Here is an 18,743-nt window from a genome sequence, read left to right as displayed (position 1 = left end):
ATGCATTTGTTTAAAAATAAAACTTTATATCACTATTATCAGTGGAAAATCAGCATCATTTGCCATAATGGAAATAACCATAAAAATGCACGAACAAGATGAAAGTAAAACCATGTGATTGAAACTCTGGCTGGATACAGCTGCCTGCCCAAAGCTCTCAGCCTGAGGCCGGCGCTCTCTGTTTAAAAGGGAGAGCAGACAGGGTTAAAGAGGTGAGGAAGGCAGTCTAGTATCCGATCAAGACTTTCCTCTTGAGAGCATCACAAGTATTGAAAAAGGACTGAAGAAGGAATAACTTTCTCACTGTGTGATTCGGTGATATTAACGCTGCGTCCGTGTAACACACCTACTGTCATTTCCCCTGCTGGGGCCTCGTTGCCACAAGTGTAGAATAAGCGCTGTGCTATAGCAGCGTCCCTGCCCCCATGCCCCCTCCCCCCAGGTCCTTGCATCTTGCCCTCCACATTGAGTCTTCCGCTAAAAGGCACCTTGGCCTGGGCAATTGGATGCAGGGTACTTATGCTTATCTGGAGACACGTCCGTCCCCCACCTCCCACCCCCCCACTGGGCCCCTGGTTCTCAGGAACCACCCACTCTGTGGCCATCAACTGCTTCAGCCCAAAGAGGTCACCAGCCCTTCTTTAAGCGGTGGTCAATATGACTGGTCGATACCTCAAGGCCCCAAAGTGTGAGGACACAGGACAAGTTACAAGGCTTGGGGCATGGCCTTGGGGATAGAACCCCAGGATCATGGTGAATATGACCAAGACAGCCAAGGCTGTCTACGCAGCCCTAAACCACTGGGGCATTCAAAGTCTGCATGGGGAACTGTGGAGACCTGGCCTTTCAAAGTGGATTCCTATGACCACCTGGGCAATAATTGCTTTGCAGCACAGGTAGGGATGGGGGCCTAGAATTTTCCAGAAATGCCTCTTGCCAAGGGGAATCAGGCCAAGCTCAACAATTAACAGTTGAAATTTTAAAGAGAGCATTTCAAATCCTCCAGCTAAGGCAAACTGTTGAAAGGTGAAATGGTTGCTATATATTTATTTTCATTATATCAACTCTTTCCTTTACTATCTTAGAAAAACACTATGTGAGATGATCACCAACCAGAAGACAAGTGAAATGTCAGTCGTGTCATGTTGAGGTCTGGTGTATTTCAAATGGGTGCTCACTTATTTGCAAAGCAGCTGGTTATTAAATAATGACTATTAATAAAAATCCATGTGGTAGCAAAAACTCTGTGATCAGCAGTGATGAAGCTGGTAGTAATAATTCTAGCATAATATTTAGCATAATATTCTAGCATAATAATTCGTGGAGAAATGTGGATAGGGAAAAGGGTATGCACCCCACCCCACCCAGAAGATCCATTTTCTCTCCATCAATAATATTAATACTTACAGTTACCTTTTATTGAGTGTTTACTGTGTGCCAAGCACTCCACAGAGATCAACTCACTAATCCTTACACTATCATCACCAAGTAGGAATTCTTACTCCTTGTTTCACAGATGAGAAACCAGCCACCAAGTCCCACCAAAGGACTTGCAAAGGAGTTCCCAAGTCACCTCCAGGCCTCAGACTCATGTGGTAAAACCTGACAATGAACTGTATTTGATCCACTATAGGAAATGCCTCATTAAAAGAAAACACTTGCACAACAGCCAAAAGGCGAAAGCAATCCAAGCGTCTATCGAGGAATGAATGGATACACGGTATATACATCCACGGAATATCGTTCAGCCTTACAAAGGAAGGACATTCTGATGCAATCTACAACACGGATGAACCTTAAAGACATTGTGCTAAGTAAAATAAGCCAGATACAAAAGGACAAATACTGTATGATTCCACTTATATGAGGTACCTAGTCAATTCATAGAGACAGAAAGTAGAACTGGTGGTTGCCAGGGGAGAGGGGAATGGGAAGTCATTGTTTAATGGGTACAAAGTTTAAACACAGGGTTCTTTTCACTTTGGGAAGATGAAAAATTGTTCTAGAGATGGATGGTGGTGACATTTGCGCCACATGTGAAGATACATAACACAGAACTCTACACTTAATAATGGTTGCTATGGACTGGATGTCCGTGTCCCCCCAAATTCAGATACTGACACCCAATCCCCATTGTGACAGTATTAGGAGGTGGGGGTCTAAGGGAGGTGATTAGGTCATCAGCTCATCAATGGGATTAGTGCCCTTATGAAAGAGACCTCAGAGATCTCCCACACCTCTCTGCCATGTGAGGACACAGGGAGAGGACAGCATCCATGAACCAAGAAGCGGGTTCTCACCAGACACCACATCTCCCAGCACCTCGATCCTGGACTTCCCAGTCCTCAGAAGTGTGAGAAATAAATTTCTGTTGTTTATAAGTCACCCAGTCTATGGTATTTTTGTTATAGCAGCACAAACGGACTAAGAAATGGCAAATGTTTTGTTATGTATATTTTATCACAATAATAGAATGATTTTTTCAAGGAAAGGAAGAAAGAAAGAAGGAAGGAAGGAAAGGGAAGGAGAGAAGGGAAGGGAGGAAAGGATGGAAGGAAGGAAAGGAAGGAAGGAAGGGAGGGAGGGAGGGAGAGAGAGAGAGAGAAAGAAAGGAAGGAAGGAAGGAGGGAAGAAAGAAAGAACCCGCAGGAGGTCCCTGTGCTTGCTCCTTCCTCCAGCCTCCTCCCACATTCATCCTCTTGCGAACACTCGCCCCATCCCATCCTCTGGCTGCCTAACTCCTTATCCATCAGCTCTTAATGTAAATGTCACCTGCCTGTCTGATCTACCTGGTGTAAGAACTCCAGGAGAATCCCTGGCGAATCTCCTTGCTTCCTCTCTCATTAACACTTATCACAACCTTGCAATTATTTTAGAGAAACTTCTGTCTTATCTGTTTCTCCATACCCCAGGCCAAAGGGTGGCCTATGTGGGTGGGCTTAGACTGCCCCTGTAACTTCCATTAAACCCTGCCTGCAGCCCACTAAACCTCCCCAAATATATATACAGTAAAAAGGGGTACTGTTTTGCAAGTTCAGGTTCAAGACTAGTCCCCTGTCTCCCCACCCGCTTCCAACCAGATTGTCACCCCTAAGTCCTTCCTGCGTATAAATTTTGCAGCCACCACTGCTCCCCGACCAGAACATAAATCCCCTGAGGACAGGGACCAGGGGACGGTTTGTGTGACTCCTCTTTTCATTCCAGTCCCTAGCACAGCATCTGGCACCCAGTAGGTGCTCTCAATTGAGCAGAGAGTATAAATTGCATGCGGAGAGGACTCCCCCAGGGGTGGGAAACAGCACGACGTGTTCAAATACAGGAGCAGGAAAAGGGCATGTCAGTGTGGGAACAGCAGGAGATGGTGGCAGGATTAGGCTGTCCTTCCCGCTCCTCAAATTCAAAAAGCACCCCACCCCTCCTGATGCTCTTGAAGCCTCTGAAGGTCAAGAGGTTACATTTCCAAAGATGCTGATGTGGGCGCATAAGACCTGCTCAGACCCGTTTCCTGGGGCTCCGATAATGGCACCCACCCTCGTCGGTCACGCTTGGCCACATGCGCTCAGATGGAGAAAAGAGACCTGGGGGCCATCGGCAACACCTTTGGGTGTTGCTGTGACAGCCAGGCCAAGCTCCAAGCTCCATCATCTAGTGAGCAAGGAAGATTTACCCCCAAGGTGCTGGAATCCCCCAAAGGAAGCTCACAGCCTCTGCCCCCTTTTGGGTGGACAGGCTCATAGACCGTGGGTTGCTGGGACCATTTCAGCAGCAGCAGCGGGGCGGGCAGCTTGACCAGAAGCTGCTGAGACCCAAGGGCGAGGGCCGGGGGCCTCATGGACGGTGGTCCCCACAGGCACCTCACTTACCTTAGCCAGCTGCGTCTGCAGCTTGTTCTTCACGTCTGTCACCTCGGCGATGCGGGCATTGAAGGCCATATTGGTGTTGGTAAACTGCTTCCACATCTGATCCAACAACACGTCGAAGAGGTTCTGGGCCTCCTCCCGCAGCCGGACAGAGTTGGCCCGCATGTTCTGCGAGTGCCTGATGTTGTCGTTACTGAACTTGGCCCATGTCTCGGGCACGGAGATCCTGCAAGAGGCACGAGAGCGAACTTACCAGGCGAGGAGTCGGGGGTCTCTGGCAGGCTTGGAGATCTCTGAATCCAGGGGTTCCCAACCTTGGCACTTCTGACATTTGGGTCAGGATAATTCTCTGTTGCAGGGGGCTGTCCTGTGCACTGTAGGATGTTTAACAGCATCCCTGGCCTCTACCCACTAGATGCCATTAGTAACGCTTCTCCAGTTGTGACAATCAAAAATGTCTCTAGACATTACCAAATGTCCCTTGGGGGAGGGGGCACAATTGCCCCCAGTTGAGAGCCACTGAGCTGATCCAAACACCCCATTTACAGATGAGGCAACTGCAGACTAGCTGGTTTCCCGAAAGGGCACTTGCTGAGTTGTAGGAGAGGAGAGATTCCCCAAAAGAGCTCTTTTCTCTAACACTCCCTCCACCATCACCAAAAACACAGAGACAGGCCAAGAAGCGGGCATCGGGCATGATGCTGGCCGCAGGGCTCCTTCAATTCAGGGACGAGCCTGTGGCCATGCTGCTTGCACTTATTCCTTCAACAAATGTTCTCTGAACACCTGCCACATGCCGAGCCTTGTTCTAGGCACTTGGGATGGAGCCGGCAACATCCCCGTCCTCACAGTGATAAATTTCCGGGGGAGGCGGGGAAGATAGACAATAAATAAAGAAGATGTTCACACGTTGTGTGATGTTCTATGAAAGAATTTAGACGCAGGATGTTGGAAGCGAGACAAATGGAGTGGGTCATTACGTGTCAGTCAGGGCCATAAAAGGAAATAAATGGAATTTATTCTCAGATAGCACCGAGGTGCTCATGGACTAGCAAATGCACGAAGTTGTCACCACCCCAGGTGTGAAAAGCAAGAGAGAGAGCCATGTCGAATAAATCCCCAACGTCTTTCTCCTCCATCTCCTGTTGGTGACCCTCCTATTGGCTGAACCCACCTGGGAACCAGATGGCAAAGACCCAGGAGGGGCAGTTTGTAGAGGGCAGCCTCCTCTATAGGACTCACAGCAGGGCAGCTACAGAATGGATCTGGGAGGGCAAATGGAGCTCAGGCTATATTGGAAAGGGCAAACTAGGGAAAGGGCAGACTGGGAAGGCTTCTTGGAGGCAGTGACACATAAGGGATTCAGTTTAGGGAACAGAAAGTTCTTCCTGGCCGAGTATATAAATTCAGGCAATAAGCAATCAACTATTGGACAGGAGTTTTCTCCTCTGGGAACCCTTTGAGAAACAGAGACACATGCTTCTCTGAGCTGACTTCAGTCTCCGGATAAACCAGATTAGATAACTTTTCAAGGTCTTTTCTAGCCGGGAAGTCTCCAGTTCTTAAAATAAAGCAGATTTTTATTCTCAGGCAGTAGGAAAAAAAGAGATTCAATCATCTGAAATAGAAGTCTCTTTTAGGACATTTTAAAGCACACTTAGATTGCATAGTGAATAGAAATATTTTTAAAAACATACAAAATGTGGTTGTTTTGTCTGGCTTTTGCAGGAGTTAAAATCAAGCCTCTGGAGAGGTCTTGGGCTTCTAAAGATGTGAGAGGGCACTGAGTCTGATCCAGAGCTTTCATCCAACGAAGACCTGAGGCTCAGGGAGGTGAAGTGTCTTCTTTTCCAAGGTCACACAGCTACTCACCATCAATAGAGGAAGGAGGAAGCACCAAGGACAGCAGAGAGTGACCTGCAGATTTACTCTGAGGGTACCTCCCACTGCTCAATGGGACACTGTCAGTGTCAAGGGCAGCAGCCGCTAAGCCCTCCCCTGGAGCAGACAGCTGAGCTCCCCAGGGAAAATAACCTGCTTAATCACACTCTCCCTGGGGGAATTTGCCGAGGCAGCCTGTCTCCTCGCAGGTGATGTGCCTTCAGTAGGGGGAACGTGCTTTCTGGAGCCTGTGTCCTCTAAAAACATAGGACCCAGCAGGCTTTGCTGGGGAGGCAGGAAGGCGCTATGGTAAAACACAGGCCCAGTGTCCAACGTGGGCTCAGATTGTGGCTCTGCCACTCGCTGTGTGAGCTTGGACCAGTCACTGCACCTCTCCGAGTCTTAGTCTCCTCTGTAAAATGGGGCTAAAAATGGTACCTACCCCCAGGGTTGTTGACCAACTGTGAAACCCCTATCGCGGCACCTGACCATAGTAAGCACTTGATAAATGTTTATTATTCACGAGACCGTGGAAACACTCAGCACAGTGCCCAGCCTATAGCAAACAGCAGGTAAAAGGCATCAGCTCTCATCCTCATCCTCATCATCAGTGGTTAATCCGTGGCAATGAGACCTTCGGTGAACAGAGATACGGCAACGCAGTCTCCAAACGTCCTGTTACCTGCTCAGCCATGGCCCCGCTTTAAGAAAACCTCACATGCAAAGCCCTGAGCTAGCACATCTGGGGAGCAATTAGTCACAAATGGCAGCTCTGGCTTTCCAGCTGGACTCGCTGGATGGAGGACTGTAAACTGCAGACCCCTCCTGGGCACGGAAATCGGAGTCTCTGCCAGCCAGCCTGGCTGCCCGGCTTTCAGGAAGGCATCTGTTTGGGAAGGGAAGCTTCCAGACTCCCTGTCCAGGTGGGCAGCCGTGGCTGAGAGGACTAGGCCCCCTGGAGGTCTTGCTCACTTTGCCAGTGCCGTGGGCAGTCAACCTTGTCAGGAGGAGGAGAAGGGTCCCCAGGAGCTGTCACTGCAGGAAACCCCAAAGGGTCCTTTCAACACCTGCATATTTACTACGATCCAGAAAGTGACCCTGGTGTGGGCCAAGAAGACCTTCCCTTTCCTTCTCTCCTCTCCCTCCCTTCCCCCTTTCATTCATTCTTTCATTCAACAAATATTTATTGCACACCTACTATGTACCAAGCACAATGTTATGCGCTAGAGATTTTTTTTAAGGGACCAAGATAGACCCCACCCTCTGCATGTACCCAGAGCATCTCTCTCCAGCCCTCATTATCCCAGACCTCGGACTGCCGATGGGAAAAGCATGCCTTCGTTCTGCACGCAATTCCGTGATGCTAGGACGTGCCCATGGCAGTGCCAGGCAGACAGGAGGCGCCACCCTCATAGCTGGTGTGACGAGAAAATGAGGTCGCACAGCAAGCACTCAATAAACGTTAGCCTTCGTCATTCCCCGACACGAGGCTCTGTGCCTAGCACTTCACACGCCCACCTTTCCACACTCACAGCGACTCTGGGAGGTGGGTGCTATTTTTATCCCAGTGGTGGAGGTGATGAAACGGGGCCCAGAGAAATTAAGTCCTTTGTCCCGAGGGTTAATGTGGAGGCTGGATTGGAAGCCAGAGAGCCTGGTTCCAGAATCCACTCTTAAGCCACTGCCAGCATGGGCAGGCATCAGTTGGCTCTCCCAGCCAAACTTGAATTCCTCCTCCTTCTGGCTACAGCCATTGTGTTCTGGAATTTGTTTGGTGGACTTGCCAATCCAGGTGCCTCAGCAGCAGCAGCTGTGGGACCCTCACAAGCCAATATCTTGCTGGAATTTGGACCTTGGGTGAAGCGGGGCCAGCGTGGAAAGGCAGTGGCGCTCCAACAACAAGGCCGACGAGCTCTCTCTCGCTGGCTCCTTCAGGCTGCCAGAACCTCCCCTCCAGCCTTCCCCTGGAGCCTGTGCCTGCCCAACAGCCTTCCAGTAAATTCCATCTTAAGTTAGCCAGAATCGGATTCTGTAGCTTGCCACCCAGGATCCCCACTCAACCACACGGCCTCACACTTGACTGGTGCACGACGCCCCTTTACGTGTCCTTAGCAGGATCAGACCCCGAAACCCCTGCTGCCCTCGGGCACGGCCAGGTGAGGACTGACAGCCCGGTACTTACGTGCCATCAATTTGCTCCACGCCGTGGAAGAAGCTGATGCAATCTGATGTGTTCCGTAGGTTAAGGCACTTCCCATCGATGAACTCGGCTGAGTTTTTGTCCTCGAGGTCCCTCTCCAGGGCATGCTGAGCATCCCGGTTATCCCTGTGGGGGCAAGGACATGGCCCCAAATTGTGCACGCACCCAGCGACCCTCACCCAAGGTCACAGGGGAGGTCGGTGCAGAGCCCCTGCTGGAAGCCAAGTCTCTGGACCCCCAGGAGGGTGCTCTGCCCACCCCCCGTGGCTTCCAGCCCTCTTCCCACCTTGATGCCCCCCCCCCCGCACACCCAGGGCCACCCTGCACTACCCCACCCGCCCCGCAAACCAAGCAGACCTGTTGTCACTTAGAAAACATTTACTGTAAAGGGTCAAATACTACATATTTTAGGTTTTGTGGGTCATATGGTCTCTCTTGCAACTATTGAACTACGTAGGAAAACAGGCATAGATAATGTGTAAATGAATGGTTGTGGCTGTGTTCCAAAAAACTTTATTTACAAAAATAGGTGGTGGGCCAGATTTGGCCCTCCAGCTGTAGTTTGCTGACCTAATATAGTAGATATGAATTCACACTTTGGACAAAGCCAGGTTTCAATTTAAATTGGTTCACAAATCCTTGTGTCTGATGCTATGCCAGGCACAAAGGGAAAAGACATGAATAAGCCTCACTACCTTCAATAAGTCACTACCTTCAAGTTGCTCACGGATTTGTGTAAATAAATACAGTAAAAAATAAAGAAAGAATGAGAAGAGCAACAGTGCAGGTTCAGAAAGGATACACAGTAACACAGAGGAGGAAGCCATTAATTCTGGGTGAGGGGTGGTCAGGGAAGGCTTCCCCAGAAAGTGTCTGAGCTGGGTTTTCATAACAATAGGAGTAGATATTATGGACAAAGTTGGGTTGGGGGGATGAGAATTCCAAGCTGAGGATACCACATGTGCAAAAGCAGAGAAACTGGAGACATCCAGGTATTTAGGGACCCATAAGCAGCTCAAAAGGCTGGCAGAATCAGGGAATGGGTGGAGACAGGGACTGGGCAGAGTCATGGCCTGGGCAGGGTCAAGGAGTGGGCGGAGCCAGGGAGTGGGTGGAGTCTGGGACTGAGCCAGGTGAGGAGAACACAATGGGGCGGGGCCAGGACTTGAGCCTGAAGGGCTGGTATCTTGGCTGAGAAGTTTAGACTTAAATATCACTGTTTGCCAAGGCTCCAGACATTGGAGACCCACTTTCACGATTCTTGGCATATTCCCAAAGTACCTGTACTATTAATTAACTGCTAATTTTCTTTTTTCAATCATAAATAAATAAAATACATAAGTGAATGTATTTCTAATTCAAAAAGAGTCATGTGCCACAATGCTCATTGCAGCTCTATTTACAGTAGCCAGGACATGGAAGCAACCTAAGTGTCTACCAACAGATGAATGGATAAAGAAGATGTGGCACGTATATACAATGGAATATTATTCAGCCATAAAACGAAACGAAATTGAGTTATTTGTAGTGAGGTGGATGGACCTAGAGTCTGTCATACAGAGTGAAGTAAGTCAGAAAGAGAAAAACAAATACCGTATGCTAACACATATATATGGAATCTAAAAAAAAAATGGTTCTGAAGAACCTAGGGACAAGACAGGAATAAAGATGCAGACGTAGAGAATGGACTTGAGGACACGGGGAGGGGGAAGGGTAAGCTGGGAAGAAGTGAGAGAGTGGCATGGACATATATACACTACCAAATGTAAAATAGATAGCTAGTGGGAAGCAGCCGCATAGCACAGGGAGATCAGCTTGGTGCTTTGTGACCACCTAGAGGGGTGGGATAGGGAGGGTGGGAGGGAGATGCAAGAGGGAGGAGATATGGGGATATATGTATACATATAGCTGATTCACTTTGTTATAAAGCAGAAACTAACACACCATTGTAAAGCAATTATACTCCAATAAAGATGTTTAAAAATAAATAAATAAATGTATTTCAAAAGGAAAAATCTACATCACTGTCTTTAAAAGAAAACCAGTAACTGTTTCCAAACCTAAATGCAAAGTAAACACTAACAGAATGCTAGCTAGAATCTGTTGTCTCCAGTAGGTTCTAAGCCTGAAACTTTTTCTGTTTCTTTTTTGGTTGAAAAAAGGAAATTAAAGACACATAAGCATTGATTGGGAGTTTTGCCTTGATGTCTTTTTTCTTTTTTTTAAAAATTTATTATTTTTTTAAAATTTTTATTGGAGTGTAGATGATTTACAATGTTGTATTAGTTTCTGCTATACAGCAAAGTGAATCAGTTACACATATAGATATATCCGCTCTTTTTAAAATTCTTTTCCCATATAGGTCATTACAGAGTATTGAGAAGAGTTCCCTGTGCTATACAGTAGGTCTTTACTAGTTATCTAGTTTATATATAGCACTGTGTATATGTCAGTCCCAATCTCCCAATTTATCCCTCCCTCCCTTTCCCCCCGGTAACCATAAGTTTGTTTTACATCTGTGACTCTATTTCTGTTTTGTAAATAAGTTCATTTGTACAATTTATTTATTTATTTATTTTTATTAGGCTCTGGTTTTTCTCTTACTTTCTTTTTTAAAAATTTTTTAATTTTTTAATTTATTTTATTTTTGGCTGCATTGGGTCTTCATTGCTACGCGCGAGCTTTCTCTAGTTGCAGCGAGCGGGGGCTACTCTTCGTTGCGGTGTGCAGGCTTCTCATTGCAGGGGTTTCTCTTGTTGCAGAGCATGGGCTGTAGGCGCGGGGGCTTCCATAGTTGTGGCACACAGGCTCAGTAGTTGTGGCTCGCGGGCTCTAGAGCGCAGGCTCAGTAGTTGTGGTGCACGGGCTTAGTTGCTCTGTGGCATGTGGGATCTTCCCGGACCAGGGCTCGAACCCATGTCCCTTGCATTGGCAGAAGGATTCTTAACCATTGCGCCACCAGGGAAGACCTGTACCATTTTTTTAGATTCCCTTGATGTCTTAAAGGAATTGAAAGAGACTGGATAAGGGAGTAACTTTGAGCAGTTTGATGTCCAGACGCAACTAAAGTGATTGGTGCATGTCTCACATCGGTATCTCTCTTTCCCCTCCTTCATCTAATTTTCTCCCTCCCTTTCTCTCCCTTCCTCTCCCTGTCTCTGTCCCTCTATCTCTCTCATCTTTATCTCCTTCTGCCTCCTCTTGCTTGGTTTCTCTCTGTCTCGGGGCCTCAGTGTGTGTCTCTCTCTACCTCTCTCCTGTCTGTCTCTATCTTTCTGCCACGTTCTTTTTCTGCAATGGATACTGAAAGCTGGTGAGAGGTTTCAAACAGGCCAGGAGCAAAGAAATAAAATCCTCATGCTGGGTCTGCACCCATCAGGATGCACAGAGGGTCATGTTGGAGCAAGGAGAGCCATCCTGGGGCCCTTATGGCCTTTGGAATTGGCAGAGCCATGGGGAAATGGGGCCCCATCCTGCCTCATGAGGTGGAGTGTGAAGAAAGACCAGAATGCAGAAGAGAAACGTGCCAGAGCATCAGAGGGGAACCTGGGGCCTCAGAATCCCGGGGCAGCTGGTCCAGCCTCCTGGCCCTGGCTAATGAGGCCCGGGGAGGGAGACGACAGCCCCATCTCCCCCAGATGGAGAGCCTGGCCAGTGTTAAGACTCGCCCAGCTGTCAGCCAACAAGGAAAATCCTGAACCTGGCTCCTGCACAGTCAGGAAAGCCTTTTCTGCTTTGCTGGGGCACCTGGTGAGGTGAGGACTCGGCTCTACGCAGATGCAGGCCTCAGGCCTCGCCTAGAAAACCTCGAGTCAACAGCCCATCAGCTGCCCGGGGCCGGGGCAGCCGCCCTAGCAGGTGAGCGGCAGAGCTTCCCCAAGGGCAAGGTCACACTGAGTTCTGCCCTGTTGATGAGGCTCTGGCCAGTTCTAGGTTAATTAGGCTGCCCCGGCTTCCTCCCTGCAAGATGACAGGTGTCCTCTGAAAAGGGGCCGCTGCCCAAGGTCAAAGGGCCTCTCTCCAGGGTGACTGGGCCTCTGGTCCTGGCAAAGAGGAGAGTCCCTTCCACCCGCTCTCATCCCCTCCCCACCCACACTGCCTCCGCTGCTTTCCTCCCAGCCTCTCCTGCTCTCTTTTCCTCTTTCTCTGTGTCTGTCCCTTTCCATCTCTTCATCTCTCTCACCTCTTGATTTCTCTCTCTGTCTGGCATGTCTGTGTCCCTCTCTGTCCCTCTGTCTCTCTGCTCATCTCTCTCTGTTTACGGCTTCGGGTCTTTCTCTTTCTGTCTCTTTTTCCCTCTGACATCAGAATTCACTGTGTCTCTTATTCTGTGTCTCCCAGTCGATGAGACCGTCTTGGTCTTTCTACTTTTCCTGCACAAGCAGTGCTCCACCCACCCCAGTTTCAAGATTTCCCTTCCGGGGTCCAGCTCCCCAATTTCAAGTCTGGGCTTTTGTTCACTCTTCTGGCTCAAACTGTCCCATTTCAAACTGTCAGCCCTCCTGTCACTCTAACACCAAGTTTTGTCACAGCCCCATGTCAACCACAAATGGAAAACCATGCTCTTTTGCCAAAACATAGGTGATTGTAAACACAGGGCAAGAAAAATACAATAAAGGCATTTGCCTGCCCGAAGAACTCCCTTTGTTAAAACGTTCCTGTTTAAGTACAAGTATCGAAGGTTTTTTTTAAGTGGATTAATGTATAGACGAATATTAGGCAAACATAGTCCAAGTAGTAGGTCGAAATGTCAGAAGTCAAGCCAGAGGCACATAATGACGGAATTCAACCGTGCTTTCATCCATTCAACTGTCACCTCAGTCACTGCTGTATTTGCATCTCATTTCGACTTTTCTCCACCTCTGATGTCTCCCTGGGTTTTCCCAACTCGTCTGCCCCTGACCACACCCTTAGGTCTGCAGGCAGCTTTTCAACACTGTCCTGGATGCTATTTATTTTATTTTTACAGGATAATTCTCTCCTACCTCTGCCACCCATTCTTACAGCCTCAGTGGAGTTGAGGGGCTGCTGTGTGTGTGTGTGTGTGTGTGTGTGTGTGTGTGTGTGTGTGTGAGGTAGGGGCGACTGCTGTTTCTGGGGTAGAACAAACCAGGGCACCAAGCCCCCAGACCCTCTCTGCAAGCTTCCTCACCCCTTAGCATCCCATGCAAGCTGCCTACGTCCTCCACACAGCGGGAAGGGTCAGCCCTGGCCAGGTTGCCAGCCCGTCTCTTGTTAGCTATATCTGAGTAAACAAGAAGGAGTAACCAGCAGAGCAGCCTGCCTGCAAGAGTTAAAGGCAAGTGCCCAGCTCAAGGGCCAGGCGGGAAGGCTGCTGCCTCCGGGGGAGCTGGGTGCCAAGGGCTCATCTATGGGTCCCAAGCCCGGTAAAACTCAAGCCTCCCTTTAATTATGGGGGAGTCTCCTGCCTTGTCATGATACCAGTTACATAATCTTCCAAGAACAAAAAGCTGATTCCTGGGCTTCCCTGGTGGCGCAGTGGTTGAGAGTCTGCCTGCTGATGCGGGGGACGCGGGTTCGAGCCCTGGTCTGGGAGGATCCCGCATGCCGCGGAGCGGCTGGGCCCGTGGGCCACAATTGCTGAGCCTGCGCGTCTGGAGCCTGTGCTCCGCAGCGGGAGAGGCCGTGACAGTGAGAGGCCCGCGCACCGTGATGAAGGGTGGCCCCCGCTTGCCACAACTGGAGAAAGCCCTCACACAGAAACGAAGACCCAACATAGCAATCAATCAATCAGTTAATCAATAAAAAAAAAAAAAAAAAAAAAAAAAAAAAGCTGATTCCTTTGAAGACTAAAAGGAACAGTGGCTCAAGGTGTCCACCAGCTCCCCTCTGGAGAGGCCCGGGCCTCTCACCTTGATGCCCAATGCCACCCACTCTCTGCCATGTCCCGAAGTTCAGGACTCGCATGGGGAAGTCACAGGCTAAGAGGAGCCTCAGTGAGGCCAATTTCTTTTGCCAAGGCTCTCACCGCAAACAAGAACCACGGATGCTGTGCTGACTCATGAAAATCAATCGTGTGCATGTCAGTAACATCATATTGATAGACTGAGATCAGCCATGGTGGTAGCACTTACATCGCTGAAACTGACAAACGCGACAGATCAGGACTTCTTTCCTTTCCTGGTTGTTAAAAGCTTACCAGTACACCACTGATCAAAAGAACCACCTGGAGACACGGGACCCCTGAAACCTGGGAGACCCAAAACAAACTCCAAGAAAAGGGAGAGAAAGCAGCTCTTACCTCATCTGGATGTCAATCCTTTGAGCTAGTTTTCTCATCTGTTCTTGGCAACATTTTAGCAAATCTACTTCCTGCAATGAAAGATGTCAGAAAGAGCAGGGGCCCCTTAGAAACTCACAGCCTCCTGTCTCCCAGGCCAGAGCTCCACCCCTCACCTCTCACTGCCCACCCTCCATCCCACAAGGTGAAATGTCAGGGTGGGGTCCATCTCCTGACTCGACCAGCATGATCCCCGGGCCAGGCACCTGAGGGTCGACTGTGGAAGCTGCACATTCTTTGCCCTACTGTCCTTTCTTTTTATATACTTCCAGAGTGAAAGAAAATGCAGCACCTACTATGCACCAAGGGTTCATTCATAGACCCTTTATCATAAAATATGATACATTCATATTTTATCATTGAATTAAATAATGCATATGAAGTGATACAGTGTGTGGCATATAGCAGGTGCTCAATAAACACTGGCTGTTACTTTTGTTATTTATTGGTATTACTATTATGATGCCCATTTTGGAGAGGAAAAGACTGAGGGTCAAATGATCTCCTTTCTCACTGGTTCTAAATTGCAACCTAGGCCCCCACCCACGCTTTCTGAGCCCTAATTTTGCATCGGGTGATACATGTGGCTTCTGCTCCTGACAGGCAGCTCAGAAACCTCTCTGACCAGCTGGACTTGCCTCCTCCCTCAGGGGGCTGGCCAGACCCAGGGGGCATCTTACCTGGATAAGATTTTTCTCCACGTTGTCATGGACCAAGTCAATCCCGATCCTTTTCTCTCGCTGGTACTGACACTCCAGGGCCACCTGTAGGGGGCGTGGGGAATCATGTATTCTCCCTGCAGCTGTATGTAGACCCTGAGCAGAACTGACTCACATCTACCTCTGCCGTGGTCTGTTTCATTCCTGGGAAACCTGGATGCTTCACGTGGCCCCATCACTGTGCGTTTGGGTGGGCTTCTGCCTCCCCTTCTCCATCAGTGAGGGCTGTGGGATGCTGAGATGGTAGATGGGTGCAAAATCGGTGCACATCTCAAGCTGGCCATGCTAGTTAAGTCAGTTTGACAAATGTAAAGCGCTTAGAATACTGTCTATAAGAATTACCTGTGAATATATATGAACACCCTTTTTTGGAGATCTCTAAATGGGGGAAGAGCTTTGGAAAGGGACATAGGCCAAGTGAGACCCAGGCAACCCTGCCACATGGACCTTACAACCGTCATGGGGACATGAACAGAGCAGAACAGGAGCCAGGGGAGTGGCTGCTCAGTGGAGCTCCTGCAGCAGCAGACTGTCAAAGAATTGTGATGGGTCACTGGCCTGTGATCTCACAAGGAGCAGCGGCAGTGAGAAGGAGGCAGGGGAGCACGGCACCTGGTGTTGGGACACAAATGTATCTGGGAACTCAGAAAGGAGGGGGAGCACTTGATGCCACAAGAATTCACTGCCCCCTTCTCTGTGTCACACTCCATCAAGGCACTGGGGACACTGCAGTGAACTAAATGGTCCCTGCTCTTACGGAGTTCTAACAGAAGAGAGAGAACACACACAAATGAACATAGAAAGAAACCCAATCGTTTCTGACTGTGATAAGGGCTGTGATGAAAATAGCGAGCTGTGGGTGGGTGGGGAATAACCAGCAGGGTGGTCCGGGAGGACTTCTCTAAGGACGTGGCAGACCGAGACCTGAATTATGAGAAGCAGCAGAAATGAATGGGAATAATGCACCAGGAAGAGGGAACAGCCAGTGCAAAGGCCCTGGGGTAGGAGAAGCAGCAGACAGGAAGCCATTGGGCCTGTGACAAGGAACTCAGATGTCAACTAGGATGCATTAGGAAGCCATTGAGGGGGTTTTAGCGGGGAGGTGCAGAGATCTAGTTTAATATTTAAAACCATCCCTCTGGCTGCTGTCTGGAAAATGCGTTGGAGGGGCCAGAGGTCAGGAGGCCAGGAAGGAGGCCGTCACCATTGTCCACTGAGAGGCACCTGGACTCAGGTGGTAACCTTGGAGTTGGAGACAAGTGGATGGAAGTGAGATGCCTCTGGTCCCTGTGCCCCCATGTGTCTGTCACAGGGGGGCCACGTGATGGGGCAGAGCTGGGCTTTCCAGACAGGCTGGGGGAGTGAGGAGAGAGTCTGGGAGAGGGGAGGAGCACTAGATTTCAGATTCTGCTTTGGGTCTCTGAGCAGCAGCCCTGCCCACTGTCCTTCCGGGGGGGAACCTGGGGGCATAGGGAAACAGTAGGGACCCCCATCCCATAGTGGTCAGAACCTGTGCCTTGTCTCCGGGGGAAACATGGAGGCAGGGCCTCTCCTACAGAAGCCCCCACGCCTGCCACGGAGCAGGCACGGCTGCAGGAGGTTTGCAGGCAGGGTTTCTGCATTCGCACCCACTCCAGGGAGCAGCAGAACATCATGTTGTGTGGCCACGATGATCTCCCACAGCAAAGGCAGATAATGCCAGTTCCTCACCCAGGGTCCACTCCAGGACCCAGTGAAAAATGCTCACTTACCCAGACTCCTTTGCACCCAGGGAGCCCATGTGAGTTCTGGCACATGGGCTAAAAATGGACTCACACAACGGACCTTCTGGAAAAGTGATATTCCCTGATAAAAAGGGACAGACACAGTTGGCATTTTGCCCCTTCCCTTCCCCATCCTCCTGCCTCGACTGAGAATATCCAAATGCTCCTGGCAAGCGGGAGTTTGCAATATGAGATCTGAAACGTCCTTGAAAGTAGTAGGACAAAAGCCCCGTGTTAAGGATGGCCAAGCAGACAGGAGGCTGGGTCCCTTCTGGTATCACGTGGAGGCTGCAGCGTCCTCCTCTCTTTTCCTCTGGAATTCTCATAACAGAAAATGAAACTCCTATTTGGCTGAGCTGCTGTAGTCAGATAGCTGTTTACACGCAGCCTAAAGCTATCCTAACTGCTCCAGGATATGGCTGGAGACTGGGAAACCAAAGTGTGGAGGATGTCCACATCCAGATATTTATTCATTTATTCAGCAAATACTTCTTGAGTGCCTGCTGTGTACCACACACTGTGCCAGGATGGGAAGACACTCAGAACATTGGTCTAGATGACGGGCAATCAGCACAGACACCGCTCGTTGAGGACCAGCATAGACATACTGGTCCCCACAGCTGCATAGCAGTCCTTGGTGAAAAAGCAGACAGAAATCCTAACCCTCATGGTGCCTATATTCTAGTGTGGGGAGCAAAACAATAAGTAAATTGTACAGTATGTTAGCAGGTCTTGAGGGCTACAGAGAAAAATAGACCACTTATTTAAAGCACATCTTCTAAAGACCATCACATGCACACACACGCTTGTGATGTCTTTATGAAATCCCTGTGATTTCGATGTAACCCCAAGGAGAAAAGGAAATTCCATTCAGTCTGAGGAACCCTGATTGGACTGGGATTATTGTCAATTGACTAAGTTATATATATATATATACATATATATATATATATATATATATATATATATATATATATATATATATTTTTTTTTTTTTAGCTTAAAGCTGATTATAGATGATAATGCAGCTCAAACTGAGCTGCACGGCACCCGTCACCTTGACCTTCACTCAAGGGGAGTGTGGGGGGCTGCGCTGCAGGGGTGGTATCCCAGCGGCCGTCGGGCCCCCCCTCCGCACGCCACCCTCACCTGCAGTGGACAGTTCAGTTCCTCGGCCATGCACTCCAGCCGCCTCTTGACTGCATCCAGGCTGTGGTTCTCGTTCAGAAGCCTCTCCAGCTCATAGCTCAGCTCCGACTTCCAGAAGCCGATGTCCGACAGCCTCTGGCCCAGGTTCCGGCGGGTCCCCTCCTGCATCTGGCGCGTCAGCTGGTCCTTGTCCTGCATGAGCCGCATGGAGTCGCCCATCAGCCGGCCGGCCCACAGCCGCGAGGCCTCGGCCGCGCGGATCTGCAGCTGGTTGGACTGGTCCCAGTCATGGGGGCTGTAGCGACAGAAGAGCGCCGAGCGGACGGCCGGCAGGATGGTGGGCGGCCGCAGGGCGCTGCGGCACGTGACTCCCTCGTCCGGGCAGGTCTGGGTGTTGGAGACCTTGTAGAAGAGGCTGGGTCTCCATGAGTTCAGGTAGCGGTACCCAGGCAGGTAATAGGGCTGGTAACACTCCTGGATCACCGGGGCCGGCGCAACCGGGGGCCGCGCGCTGATGCCGCAGGCTTTCTTGGGGCCACAGTAACTGGCAGTCTGAGTGGTTCCAAGGAACTCCATCTTCCCCCGTCAGCTCCGCTAGGGCAAAACTGTGCCTAAGGGGGCCAAGGCACCACAGGAAGGGGAAGGGGCTTCTCTGAGGGACGGGCAGGACCTCTATGACTCGGCACTGTTGTCATAAAGCCTGGGGGAGTGGGGCCTTACTGGGACCCCTGCTCACTTGCCCCAGCTGGGGCCATAGCATCACAATCAAAACACAGACCAAAAAAATCAACAGCATGAATGAGTTTTTCAATCTACAGAGTTGGAGGTGCAAGAAATGGCATTTATGTATTTCTCATAATAATCGAATCT

At 49.7% G+C, this 18,743-nt stretch overlaps 1 protein-coding gene across 1 annotated transcript in view; it reads right to left on the bottom strand.

Moving 5' to 3' along the window:
- TEKT5 (tektin 5) overlaps positions 1–18,449 on the bottom strand; it is a 35,661-nt gene extending 17,212 nt beyond the window's left edge. The window contains exons 1-5 of the mRNA XM_007188406.2: positions 17,874–18,449; positions 14,923–15,006; positions 14,204–14,274; positions 7,924–8,067; positions 3,864–4,086 (exon numbers count right to left, since the gene is read on the bottom strand). Of these exons, the coding sequence (XP_007188468.2) occupies positions 3,864–4,086; positions 7,924–8,067; positions 14,204–14,274; positions 14,923–15,006; positions 17,874–18,449 (1,098 nt within the window). The remainder of the gene's footprint in view (positions 1–3,863; positions 4,087–7,923; positions 8,068–14,203; positions 14,275–14,922; positions 15,007–17,873) is intronic.
- Between the last annotated feature and the right edge of the window lie 294 nt (positions 18,450–18,743).

The sequence above is a fragment of the Balaenoptera acutorostrata genome, chromosome 15, assembly GCF_949987535.1.
Source record: "Balaenoptera acutorostrata chromosome 15, mBalAcu1.1, whole genome shotgun sequence".
In the NCBI taxonomy this organism is placed as follows: Eukaryota; Metazoa; Chordata; class Mammalia; order Artiodactyla; family Balaenopteridae; genus Balaenoptera; species Balaenoptera acutorostrata.
Note: the sequence above shows the minus strand (reverse complement) of the source record. Positions and strands in the feature narration are given on the sequence as shown.